The 14,566-nt window shown below is 36.4% G+C and overlaps 1 protein-coding gene across 2 annotated transcripts in view; it reads left to right on the top strand.

Moving 5' to 3' along the window:
* The first annotated feature begins 5,416 nt into the window (after positions 1 to 5,416).
* The window catches only part of slc1a7b (solute carrier family 1 member 7b), an 81,357-nt gene continuing 72,207 nt past the window's right edge, over positions 5,417 to 14,566 (top strand). The window contains exons 1-2 of one of the 2 annotated variants that reach the window (XM_051096997.1): positions 5,417 to 5,488; positions 13,772 to 13,954. In XM_051096997.1, the coding sequence (XP_050952954.1) occupies positions 13,814 to 13,954 (141 nt within the window). In that variant the 5' untranslated portion in view covers positions 5,417 to 5,488; positions 13,772 to 13,813. Of the gene's footprint in view, positions 5,489 to 13,651; positions 13,955 to 14,566 lie in introns of those variants that run through there. The other variant, XM_051096996.1, reaches the window with a different exon arrangement.

Raw genomic sequence — 14,566 nt, 5'->3', positions numbered from 1 at the left:
AGTCAAAAAAGGTTCTTTAGATTTTTAAAATGTTCTTGAAAATGGTTCTTTTAGAAACTGTTCAAGGCAAGGCAAGGCAAGGCAAGTTTATTTATATAGCACATTTCATACACAAAGGTCATTCAAAGTGCTTTACATAAAAGGAAGTAGAATAATCATAAAAACAATAATCACAACAAAAAAACTAAAAAAATAAAAACTTTTAAAATGATTTAAAAATTGATTTAAAATAAATTTATGACAGTTAAAAATAGAAAAGGATTATACATAGTGCAGTCGTTCACTGAAAGGTTCTTTGGGGAACCAAAAATGGTTCTTCTATGGCATCACTGCAAAAACACCCTTTCGGAACCTTTATTTTTAAAAGTCATTATATATAAAATAAGATGTATACAAGCCTTTTTTCCACTAAAGAAGTGCATGGCAGCGCTGAGAACCACTGTGTCCTGTAGAGGATGCAAAAAACCTGCGCTCTGACTAAATCAGCAGCTGGGTTGTTTCGTCTGAGACAGGCTTAACCCAGAGATTGGGTAGAAAAAAAATAACCCATCATTAAAAATTAAAAACTACCCAGCACCTGGGTAAAAAATATTAAACTGAATTTTTTAGAGTGCAGAAAAACTACCCAGCACCTGGGTTTAAAAAAAAAAAAAAAAAAAAAAAAAAAAAAAAATATATAAAAAAATAAAAATATATATATATATATATATATATATATATATATAAAACAATAAAATGGCCCAACTGCATTTGGGTTAAAAAAAAAAAAACAGCAATTTTTTTGAAGTACTTACAAAACACATGCTTTAAAAAGTAATTTGTAACGTATTAGATTACTGAATTTTAGTAACTTAATCTAAATACTTTTAAAGTAAGGGGCATATTACTTTTTAACTTTATTGTTTTTAGTGTTGTTTTTATGGTAACCACCTCTAAATAAAAATGGGTGGCATGTATGCATTTAAAACAATAATAATGACTCATTAAGGAATGAAGCAAGTAATTGAATCATTCTCTCAGCTGAAAAAGGAAGATTGTCAGAGCATCCTTGAAGATTCCATAGACACTTCAACAATCTTTCCAACTGTGTGATTGACGTGTTGAACAATGAGTTTTATGTACTTGCTCAAAATATGTACAAAATTAATTGTTATTTTTACCCATAAATCCTTAATCTTCAAATACTCACAGCCTCACGTCATATCGGAGCATGTGAATCAAGATGAAGGATTTTGTGCTAAAACGATAGAGTAAACAGTTCTTGTTTATATATACCAAAGAATACTGATGTTGTATTGTTTTCCACTAAAAACCAGCTATAAAGCATCCAGATAACTGAAGCTGATGCAGTGTTGCCACAGTAACATGGCAGAGTCCAGAGCCTCAAAGGATACTACTTCCACACTTCTGTGAGCCAAGGTTCAAATCAGCATTAATGCCCATTATCAGCTATGCAAGCGAAAGTCTATCACACATGTAACATACTGCTTTGTGTTGCTAATGTATGCTGGCAGATTTGATATTTTTACTCATGGACCTGCCTGAGCCCTAATGGTTAGGTTTAACTCCATCTACGGTCTACACTGCCCTGTTGGTCTTATCTGATGAGAAGAACGTGGAGAAACAAAGAGCAGAATAATGTGAGTCAGCGAGGGCACGGCGAAGATGACACTGAATGAACCTTAGCAAAAAGCAAGACAAAAGAAGGAAATGTTTGCTAGAGAAAGGTCAGTGTAAAAGGACAGGCCATTAACACCATGTTGGAAGAACGTGTAAGCTTCACTTCACTGAGTGACGTGACTGAAGCTCTCGAAAGATGTTTACGACGTGACCTTGTGTTCAACCTTTGCTTTTACTGATTCATGCCACTATAAGCTTTTACCATACCTTATCAAAATATAAGAGTATTTCTGAGTGCCTTTTTTTTATCTCATCAGAAGAACTGTGTTGGACAGACTCAGCAGGAGACGCAAAAAAATATTTCAGCTCTGTGCCATTCAGTCATTGCGTTCGAAATGGCGTAAGCGATGCATTTGTAGGGAGAACAATCTTGGCAGCCATGCTGGAATTCTAAATGGCCATTATTTTTGAGCACTGTACTCTTCAACCCTGCAAAGATCTCATAGTAGTGGCCTTCAAAAGAGGAACACAGCTGTTCTCGCAATGACGTTTTTATTTGTGTTATGTTTTTTAGAGAAGAAAATAACAGTCCTTAAGGCTGGGACACACCAAGCCAACTCAAAGAATTAGTGGCATTGAAAGCCGACAGTGTTGTCGCCTTGCGACGGCTGTGTTTGGACCAAAACACTGTACTTGAACACACTGCAGAAAATACAGCTGACTGCAAACTAGCATGTGTCAATAGTCTATATTTGTCATTCAACAGGAGAAACTGAAACAAGGATTTACGCAGATATATGAAACGTAAACAAAGCAGCTTACCATTTTGAATATCAGTTATGCTAATAACTTAATTTTAAGCAGCTCATGTAGTTATGAAAACATTTGTGTTTTGGAATGCTCTGGTAAGATAACGTAACATTAGAACAGCTTTTTGTCTGTGCCATCCTGACTTACTTGCTCGTTTTCATCCCTTTTGCTTTTTATGCTAGACTCATTTGCTAAACTAAACAACCAATCGGAGTTCCCACTCTCACAATGCGAATTCAGTAAACTTCCGCCAACACACAATAACAACTAGCCTGACAGATTCTTGCCAATGGCTGACATAGGTCGATGACTGACCATAGGCTAGGTCCTGTGCCCGGTTGCATAAAGAACCTTAAGTTTTTCCCTTAAGTATGAAACTTAAGGCATGATTTCCCTTACCTAAGGGGATGATTTAAGGGTGTTGCATATAATCCCTTAAACACTTCCCTTACTAAAGGGAAACCTTTAAGTGTTTTACGACAGCGATTCAAGGTTTGCCATTAAAAAATCTACTGTTGCTATGGACACGTTATTTATTATGCAGATAGCTGTGTAAGTTTTCACAGAAAACAATATAACACAGATAAGGAGAACAAAATATAAACCAAATAAAAACGAGAAGGACCAAGCGAGATGGAAACTCAAACTGATAATTCACTCAAAACGAAAAATTCTGAAAAATCATTTTGAGTTTCCGATGCGATGTGAACATTATGAAGCGCTAAACACTCTCATGCTGTGTATGTTTCATTCATACTCGAAGCCGGAGGGCGCTCTTGCGCTGAAAGCCCAATCCGGACTCATAAAAGTGTTATGATGGAATACAGCGGTAATCGGTGCAGCTAAGCTGAAACGTAAACACAATAAACACATGATTGTGAAAATATACGGTTTGTGTGTGTGTTTTTAAGTCATCTCCAGGTAATACATAGGAAGATACAGGAATAAAATATAGAATATGAATTTGTTCTCGTGTGTGACGGACTCATGTTTGAGGTATTATGTGCGAATGTAATTTAAACAATGGTTATATGTGAATAAATGCCTAAATTAAAATCTGTTTAACATATAAAGAGGGCGATCGTGGATTGAATCAGCGGGCTGTGTAACAGTTAAGGTGACATTTTCCATACCTTATGTTATACTTAGGGAAATGACAGCTAAGGGGCTTTATGCAACACCTAAAGGGTTTTAAGGGATACTTAAGATAAATACTAAGGGTCTATGACGTTTCAACTAAAGAAACCCTTAAGTAACATTTAAGGGATATTTTATGCAACGCCCTTAAGTGTAAGGGAAAAATAAGGGCGATCTTAAGGGAAAATTACACTTAAGGTGCTTTATGCAACCGGGCACAGGCCTTAAACCCGATCCCAAAATCTGATCACTTGATAGGAATATTGTTTCAGGACCAACGAGGATGTTAAACCACACATCCCATTTGGAAAAATCAAGGTAAGCATCAGTTAGTGGACTCCATAATATGTTACAATGTGTTGCAGAGCTGACCGATGCCACCATCTGTTAAGGGAAACCTCAGGTCATTTCATATTAAAGGAGAAGTTCACTTACAGAACAAAAATTTACAGATAATTTACTCACCCCCTTGTCATCCAAGATGTTCGGGTCTTTCTTTTTCAGTCGCAAAGAATGTATGTTTCTTGAGGAAACATTCCAGAATTTATCTCTATATAGTGGATTTCAATGGTGCCCCCAAGTTTGAACTTCTAAAATGCAGTTTAAATGCAGCTTCAAATGGCTCTAAACGATCCCAGCCAAAGAAGAAGGGTCTTATCTAGCAAAACTTTTTTCGAAACAAATTGACAATTTATATACTTTTTAACCTCAAATGCTCGTCTCGTCTCTGCGATGTGCATGCATAATCTGTGTAATCGAAATAGGTTGAAAAACTTCCATCTCGTTTTCTTCTTCAGCGTCAAAATCGTACTACACTGTTTTACCTTTTTTTTTTTTTTTTTTGTAAAGGGCATTTGATGTTCTCTGCATGTTCACTTTGTAAACACTGGGTCGGTACTTCTGCAGCAATGTAGGACAAGTTTGAAGTTAGGGAAGAAAATGAGAATGTAGTTTTTCGACATACCCAAATTGTATTGACCAAAAAAAAAGTTTATGCAGACCTTGACAAGATGAGCGCTTGAGGTTAAAAAGTATATAAATTGTAAATTAGTTTAAAAAATGACAGTTCGTTTTGCTAGATAAGACCCTTCTCCTTCGGCTGGGATCGTTTAGAGCAATTTGAAGCTGTATTTAAACTGCATTTTGGAAGTTCAAACTTGGGGGCACCATTGAACCCCACTATATGAAGATAATTCCTGAACTTTTTTCCTTTTTTAAGAAACATAATAGCCGCTTTTCCACTATCGGGCCGAACAGTTCTTGGAACAGTCAGGTACGGTTTCAGTCGTGTTTCCACATGAGCCTGGTACGGCACGGCATGATTACAAACCGTTCTCGGCCCAGAATTCTCGGCACGATTAGACAACCATGCTAAACCGTGCTGATAGAGTGTGTGTGCTAAGCGGAAGTGCGCTATTTGATCAAACAGCCAAGTAAACAGTTACGCTACGTTCATAGATCATGCATTAATACTGTCAATAAATGTGGTATTTTTTAGAAAGGTTTTACCTTCTGTCTCTGTCTCTGTTGGCATGCATATCCCCTCAGCATTTGTTGGTAACATGATACCTGTCGTCGCCTTCTGTTTATTTTACTTCTTGCGCCAAGAGTTGTGTCCTTTTTTTCTGTTATATAACAAAGTAAATATCAGATTAAAAAAAAGGAGTCCCAAAAACAGAAATATCTGATCATTGACCATATGGCTGTTTACATTACAATTGGATTACCAAGGCAACGACTGACGCATTTGAATTTACATTCCAAAAAAGTTCCGTTATCAGCACCAAAGTGGAAAATGACTGGCCCGAATCGGCACGGAATGGAACGGTTAAGCAAAGAGAGAGCGGCCCGATAGTGGAAAAGCAGCTAATTTCTTTACGACTGAAGAAAGAAAGACACAAACATCTTGGATCACAAGGGGGTGAGTAAATTATCTGTAAATTTTTGTTCTCAAAGTGAACTTCTCCTTTAGTCAAGTCAAGTTGAGCTTTATTGTCATTCCACTACATGTGTGGACATACAGTGGAACGAAATGTGTCTCGCAGGACCATGGTGCTACATAAATAAACAAATATAAACATGCATACACTAGACGTAGGAACAATTTTTTAAACCTATACATAGCTAACTTACTGAAAGCTGTAATCTAACTATACATATACTATAAATGACTATACATACACATAACATAAAAGACACTATACAAGTACTTTACACAATAACTGCATGATAATGTTCAGAAGAGGTATTTAAGGTTAAGAAGGAAATAGTGCAATATAATTTGTGCATTGATAAGTAAACATTTGTTAAGTCCTTATTAAGTCCTTGTAACATGGAGTGTTAATAAGAAAGTGTCTGGTGCATATAGAGAGAAAAGAGTGTTTCTTTAACACCTGCCATTACATTCCTCCCCTCTAGACGTGCAATTCTCTAACAACCTTTTCCAGGTATTTCATATCAAATGTACATGCAACCAATTGTTTCTGGGAGTTCAATAATATGTATTTGCTTTTCAAACTTTTAGTAGGCTATTAGGGCCCTTTTGTAACGATCTAAGCATATGGTCTGAAGCGCATGGTGCAGGTGTATATAGGGATCCACTTTTGCTAGTTTATCGACAGAAAAAAATGGAAGGCGTACCAGGTGCTTGATCCAAAAGGGTTGTACCTATTCTCTTAATGAGTCATGGGTGTGTTTTGGGCATAACATGCAATAAACCAGTCACAGTCTCATCTTCCATTCCCAGTTGAACTTGCATCGTGATGGATTTGCTGTTTACATGGCGGAAATTGCAAGAGCATTGCAGTCCATTCATTTTGCGTGTCCCTGTGTAGAGTGTACGAGCGTTGTGCACCCACCTATAGGCGCATATTACTTTAAATAAATAAAAATATATAAATAACGGGCCCTTTAAATAAATAAAAAGAAAATACTGCACCATTGACTTTTAGACTTTTAGTTGGTCAATGGTGCAACTGTTTACCTGAACACACCTCAATTTCAGACCAGAACACCCATGGGCAAACAGATGGGTGCAAATGCATTTGCTATTTAAACAACGTGGCACTGGATGTGAAAAAGATAACTGTGTCAGGCTGAAACTAGCAAACAACACTTTCATCGCGCCCTGCGTTGCATTGCGCCGGGTGTATGATAGGGCCCACAGAATCTCAACCAAAGCAACTGGATTACAGATCTTTACTCTTCAGTTCTGACACATTTTTAAATTGGATTCTTTCACATAAAGGACAGAAAAATAGTTCAAGAAAAGTGGTTTAAAATTGAATTAAAATGTTCATTAAAATCTACCACAGAGCTTTTGAGAAAAAGTAATATCCTGCTAGTCTTTTTGCAGTGCACTAAAATTGAATTAACAGCGTGACTTTGATTTGCATAGAAGCAAATTTCTTTTAGTAGGAGAATATCCAATAGTTAAAGGGACAGTTCACCCAGAAATTAATTAATTACTCACCCTCATGTTGTTCCAAACCCACAGGACTTTTTTATTCATTTTTGGAGCACAAATTAAGATATTCTTGATGAAATCCGAGAGCTTTCTGACCCTGCATGGACAGCAATGCAACTACCACGTTTAAGGTCCAGAAAGGTAGTAAGGACATTGTTAAAATAGTCTGTGGTTCAACCTTAATGTTATGAAGCTACTACTATGTTATTAAGAATACTTTGTGTTCGCAAAGAAAACAAAAATAACCAAAGATAGTCTTATGGGTTTGGAATGACATGAGCATGTGTGATTAATGCCAAAATTGTCATTTTTGGGTCAACTATCCCTTTAAGTGGTGATATGGATTGTTGATTCTGTAGGATGAAACTACCTTGTTATTCATGCCAGTGCCAATCTGTCCTGCTGTCTAAACAAGCTGTCCTGTTTTTTCAGATCACTTAAAAAGAGTCTCCCTTGGGAAATCAAGAAAGCGAAGTAGTTAATGCATATATTCCTGATACACTGAGCTGTGATACTCATCAAGGTTGAGCAAAATTTTGAATGGATTGAACTGGCCATGCAGACAGAATGAGATGGAGAGGAATGTACCGACTTGCACTTTAACATTCTCACACAACAGAGACATTTTAATTAGTCCAAAGCCAGTTTTGTGAACACACAAAAATAATTAACTACATTTAAATACTATATAGTGCCGTTCCATTTCATATTAATTGTACACCCTTAGAATGTCAATCCTAGAACCTAGATTAAATTCAAATTCAGCATTTAGGCTTGTGCTAGATTAGTTCCCAAACCCATTTTGTCTCCCTTGTAGTTTCCTGTCACACTTTTGTTGTCCTGAGGCATGTGGTAATGATCGTAGTCTTAAAATGCACCAGAAAAATGGGGTAATTTTGAGAATTGGTTTCCTACTCGCCACTCTGTCCAGGCTAAGCCTCTTTTCAAGCCAAAGTATTAGCTTTGACGCTGAACAGTCGTGTCCAATCCCCGTGTTGCAACCTCCTCCCGTGTTACGTTTATTTTGAGCCACTGTCATTCAAAGTTCTCTGCTAGAATGACGGATAATATTTCAGCAGTCATAACTATTATTTCCAAAAGCCAGACATGCACTTAAGACAGCGTCAGCACAATTTTAAAATAGCAGACCAAAAAGTTGGTGTTTCAGACAGTGCCAAACAATTCTATTATGTTTTCTAGATGGTTTGAGTCACTGTTTCAAAGTAAGTCAAAAGGCTTTACCAGTTTTCAAGTCAAAGCCCTGTTCGTAGCTGGAACATAAATGGTGCATGTTAAAGGAGAAGTCCACTTCCAGAACAACAATTTACAGATAATGTACTCACCCCCTTGTCATCTAAAATTTTCATGTCTTCCTTTCTTCAGTTGTAAAGACATAGTGTTTTTCGAGGAAAACATTTCAGCATTTTTCTCCATATAATGGACTGATATGGTGCCCCGAGTTTGAACCTCCAAAATACAGTTTATATGCGGCTTCAAACGTTCCCAAATGCAGTTGTAAACGATCCCAGACGAGGAAGAAGAGTCTTATCTAGCGAAACGATTGGTTATTTTCATAAAAAAAATACAATTTAAATATGATTTTAAAGTTGAGGGAAAACATGAGATGGGAGTTTTTCGACATACCCTAACTGTCATGAACCGGAAAAAAAACAGAGGTCGGGAAGAGTAAGACAAGACGAGCGTTTGACATTAAAAAGTATATAAATTGTATTTTTTTAATGAAAATAACCGATCGTTTTGCTAGATAAGACCCTTCTTCCTCAGCTGGGATTGTTTACAACTGCATTTGGGATCGTTTGAAGCTGCATTTAAACTGCATTTTGGAAGTTCAAACTCAGGGCACCATATCAGTCCATTATATGGAGAAAAATCCTGGAATGTTTTCCTCAAAAAACATCATTTCTTTATGACTGAAGAAAGAAAGACATGAACATCTTGGATGACAAGGGGGTGAGTACATTATCTGTTAACTGTTGTTCTGGAGGTGGACTTCTCCTTTAAGTTACACAAGTTTAATACGTATGGTTTGGGGTTGAAAAAGCTAGCGAGAGAAACGTGATGTGCTGCTATTCTGATGACAGAAACATTAACATCATTAATGAATGAGTGAATGTGCACGCCAGCGGCTGGGCATCTGACTAATCTCTGCTAATCCTGACCTGATGAAACCAGATTGAGCAGAAATATTGGCAAAAGAGTGGGATTACTGAGCATGGAGTCTGGGCAAACATGTGACGTGAGGAATGACGAGTCAAACCAAATGCACAATTGCACAAATAATCACATGTGCATACGCAACCTCGCACACACGGTGATTGCGTCGCATGTTTTTCTACACTTTCAAAATAACTCTAAAACAGACACAAAGAGGTCATGTTCGGCGTGTGTCACAATTGATGGTACATACAGAGGTAAGGAGAGGTCTATCTCAGTGTGTGTGCATGTGGGACGGCCAGACTGAGTCGGATTACTCTACTGGTAAACATCCGCTGGCGGCTGTCCTGACTAAAACACGACGCATGACGCACAAGTCTCATATGAGAGTTTTCTCCATGGCCTGAAAATCTCTCCCTCTGTGCCTTTCATCAAACAGGAACATCAGCCTCTTCCATATAGATGTATTTTTTTTTGAGACTTTAAATTGCACAAAAACATACAGTGCTGGGGTTTGACTTGCTGTTTGCAAGTCTATTTGAAAGGCTATTTGCACAGCAAACAGAGCCAGACAAAATTAAGAAAGAAAAAAGCCTCTTCCTAACCCCATTCATTTGTCTTTCCCACTGCATCAGCTCTAATATAATGCCTTTATCAAATTTGACATTTTGGTTTCATTCTGTTCTTTGTTTATGGATTATAGTGGAAACTTGGCAGACAAACAAAGGTGTCCACATCTAAAAGAGGATGTCTCATTAGACTTGTGTTGTTTTTGAATTAAGCTAATGATATTGACTACACAAAAACCCAAAAAGCTTTTTTTGCATTTCAGAATGTCATTTTTGGAGCATTTTGGAGACTGCTTTCATTGAATGAAAAGAGCCATGTGAACATCTTGCCAAACATACCCTTTTGTTTTTCGACTGATAAAAGAAAGTCATACAGGTTTGATATGAGGGAGAACAAATGATGACAGAATTTTCATTTTTGAGTGAACTATAATGAACCGAAGCCTTAATGATGTTCAGTTTATACAAAACAGTGCACATTCAACACTTGCTTGAGCAACCTGCTGGGAAACAACTTTTTTTTTTTTTTTTATAATTTAATTTGGTGCTACTAATGGTACAAAATCAAGTTTAGGGAGCTTTAGGCACACCATTTTAGAACATACTTTTACCTGAATATCTTTGAGAATTTCTTTAAAATGTATTTTCATTCCAAGATGCTTAATGGCTCTCTGAGCTGTAGCTTTTGCTTTATGGTTTGAACGTTCTGACCTTGTGAGCCATTCTAGTAGATAAACATACACGGCGACAATGATCAAGGACATGTTTACTGTGACATCTATTGCTGTATGTTTCCAAACCATTTATTTAAAAAATATAAGTATTTATATATTTTCATATTCCACAGTGATCAACTGTATCATAGATGCTCCTTTTAATTTCTAGTTGATGACAGACATTCTGCTGTTGCAGTTATAGCTTTTAAAGTTTACTGCTTCGACCACAGGCCTGTGCAGATGTGTTTAACTAAGGCCCATTTTCACCACTTAATAAAAATAAAAAAGGTAATTGCAACTTTTTATCTCACAATTGACTGATTTTTGTTTCTTGTAATTGCAAGTTCACACCTCACAATTCAGACCTTTTTCTAAGAATTGCAAGATACAAGCTTGCAATTATGAGTTACAAAGTCAATTTTGAGATATAGCTGACAATTCCGACTTTTTTCTCAAAATGTTGTTTATATCTCACAATTCTGACTTTTTCCCACAACTGACGACTATATCTTACAATTCTGACTTTTTTTTCACAATTGCAAGTTTACATCTCACAATTCTGTCTTTTTTCCGTGCAGTTCTGAGTTTTCTTGCAATTGTGGGTGTAAATCTTGCGAATGTGAGTTTATATCTTAGAATTCTCACTTTTGTCTCACAATTCTTACTTTTTTTCTCACAATTGCAGGATTATATCTCATTATTCTGACTTTTTTCTCACATTTCTGACTTTTCTTGCAATTGTGGCTTTAAATATTGCAATTGCGATTTTATATCTCACAATTCTCACTTTACTCTCACAATTGTGAGTTTATTTCTTAAAATTGTGAGTTTATATCTCACAATTTTGACTTTTTCCTTGCAATTCTGACTTTTCCTGAAAGTGTTGGTTTAAATATTGCAGTTGTGATCTTGTATCACAGTTCTGCACTTTCTTCTCACAATTGAGTTTTTATCTCAAAATTCTGACTTTTTTTCCTTGCAATTCTGACTTTTCTTGCAATTGTGAGTTATCTCGCTATTCTCACTTTTTTCTCACAATTGCAAGTTTATATCTCATTATTCTGACTTTTTTTCCCTCACATTTCTGACTTTTCTTGCACTTGTGGGTTTAAATTGTGCACTTTTGAGTTTATATCTCACAATTCTCACTTTCTTCCTTACAATTCTGACTTTTCCTGAAAGTGTGGGTTTAAATATTGCAATTGTGATTTTGTATCACAATTCTGCACTTTCTTCTCACAACTGCTTACATTTCTGACTTTTTTTGTACTTGTGGGTTTAAATCTTGCAATTTTGAGTTTATATCACAATTCTCACTTTCTTCTCACAATTGTGAGTTTATCTCACAATTCTGACTTATTTTCCCACAATTGTGACTTTATCTTGCAGTTCTGACTTTTTTGCAATTGCAAATCTCACAACTCTTACTTTTTTCTTCACAATTCGGACTTTTCTCGCAATTGTGAGTTTACCTCTCAATTCTCACTTTCTTTTCACAATTGTGAGTTTATCTCTCATTCTGACTTTTTCTCACAATACTGATTTTTTTCTTGCAATTGCTGATTGATATCTTGCAATTTATAACACCCATCCCTTTTTTTTCCTCACAATTTTGACATTTCTTGCCATTGTGAATTTTCATCTTGCAATTCTGACTTTTTTTTCGCAATTGCAAGTTTGTCTCTTGCAATTCTGTCTTCTTTTCTCAGAATTGTGAGATATAAAAGCACATTTGTGAGTTTTTAAAAAAAAAAAAAAAAAAAGACTTTGTTGCAAAAGTTTATCTCGCAATTGCAAGAAAAAAGACATAATTGTGAGATAAGAAGTTGCAATTACCTTTTTTTTTTTTTTTTTTTTTTTTAGTCAGTGGTGGAACACAGCACAAAGCATTGTTTAAAAAAAATTAACAATATAAAGATTACGTTTGACACTTGTAGAAAAATCAATGTGCACTCTGTATTTGTTTCTGGTGTTGAATCATTACCATTTTCGAAGATGCAGTTGGAGTGCAGTGCTGTTTAGTTTGACCACTAATGGACCTTTAGCTGTCACTTCTGTACCATCGTCAAGAATAATGAGAAAAGGGTAGGTCATATACAAATCTTCCCTCACAGGGGTTCAATGAAGGGTTTTAATGAAGCATCTGACAGGCACGCATTACTTCCTCCAACTTGTGCTCCATTAAAAGCTCTTTATTTGTTCACTCTGTGTAGCGACTGACCCGGCACTTATGCATCTTCCGAGTCATTGATGAGTAAGACAGCTGGAGAGTCATGCTTAGCCTTCGGTGCTTAGGATTAATTGTGAATGAGGAGCAGAGATGTGTGTGGTGTGCTGGGATTATGTCATCTAACGCTCCATCTCATTTAAAAAAAAAAAAAAAAAAAAAAAAAAAAAATCACTGACTGTGCAGATTATTCACATTGCTTTTCATACTATGTTTTATTTTAGTTTGTCATCTTGCTTCTTTTTTATTGTTTTACACTGCTGTTTAAAAGCCTATGGCTGGTACAAATTTAAAATGTTTTTGAAAGAGATCTCTTCTGCTTACCTATTAATATTACCTAGTAATATTGTAGTAATATTTTTGCAATTTAAAATAACTGTTTTCTAGTTGAATATGTGTTAAAATATAATTTATTACTCTGTTGCAAAGCTGAATTTTTAGCATCATTACTCCAGTCTTCAGTATCACATGATCCTTCAGAAATCATTCTAATGTGCTGATTTGCTGCTTAAGAAAAATTTCTATTGAAAATCAGTTCAGAATCTGTAAAAATAAAGGCAAAAACTTTTGTGCTTTAACCTCAAAATCCCGGAATGCACCTCATATGCACTTGTAAACATCTACACACCCATAAATGAGACCATTTCCCTTCAATCAACGTCATTTATGAACAGATCCAGCCAGTTTTATCTTCGTTTGATGCTCTGTGCGTGTAATCCAGGCCACAGACCCCTTTACGCAGCGTGCTTTCGCTAATAGGATTGATGCTGTCCGCACTGTGCACAACACCAACTGGCGCTCACTTCCTATTGGCCGAGCTGGAAGGTGGGTGGAGCCGATCTGTCCTGAATGGGCTGAAACCAGTGGATGCTTGAAAAGTGTGATGATCTTCTTAGTCCATCGCTGCACAGTGAAGGATATGAGTGTTTTCTCCAGATTCTGAGCACAACCCGAACTTATTCTCTGCACGTTTTCAACTGTCTGTCTATTCTTTCTCGTCCATCTGCGTGGGGCGTTCTCCCATCTGGGTCTGGGCGGTGGATATATGGAGATCTGCTAGTGTGGCTGGTGTTTTGTGGACGTGGGACACACGATGGCTGTGGCGCTGGATGCAGTTTGGGTGCGAGTGAAAGGGGTCTGTAAGCAGAACGGCCTGCTCATCCTCTCGGTTTTGGCTGTTGTTATCGGATGTCTGCTCGGCTTCTTTCTGCGCTCCAAAAACCTCTCGGAGCAGGTCAGTCTCCCCAGTAACAAATGTTCACTGCAAACACACTGTAAAATCCTCCCCAAAATCCTCCCATAAAACCCTCTCCTATCCCACCTACAGTGTCAGTGTGATTCAAACGTCTTCTCATTGTCTTACTGGTCCAAATGACCTTTGGGTTTCCTTTTTTTTAATATTCTTTGCAGTAGAAGCCTAAAATCAGGGCTTTTTTATTATTATTGAATGATCAAAATGTTTTTTATAGCCTTATGGTCACATTTGGTCCAAAAGACCTTTAGGTTTCATTTTATTTGGATAAGTTTCTAGTAAAGTTTTCTAGTAAAGTTTTCAATTAAAATATTATAGTATCTTTTGGTTTAAATGACCTCATAGATTTGTTTTTATGGTTGATCAATATGGTTTTCATTGATTTTTTATGATTATTGGTTGATCAATATGTTTTTTTTTATTTAACTATTATGGGCTCATTTGGTCCAAATGACCTTTGGGTTTTATTTTATTTGGATGACTTTCCAGACCAAATTAGAACTTTTTTATGATTATTGGTTGATCAATATGGATTTATGATTTAATGGACTCTGGTTTTCTTTTGGATTTCCTTTTTTTTTTTTTTTTTTTTTT

This window comes from Labeo rohita, chromosome 23 (genome assembly GCF_022985175.1).
Source record: "Labeo rohita strain BAU-BD-2019 chromosome 23, IGBB_LRoh.1.0, whole genome shotgun sequence".
In the NCBI taxonomy this organism is placed as follows: Eukaryota; Metazoa; Chordata; class Actinopteri; order Cypriniformes; family Cyprinidae; genus Labeo; species Labeo rohita.
The sequence above is the reverse complement of the archived record's forward strand: the minus strand, read 5'-3'. Positions and strand labels throughout refer to the sequence as shown.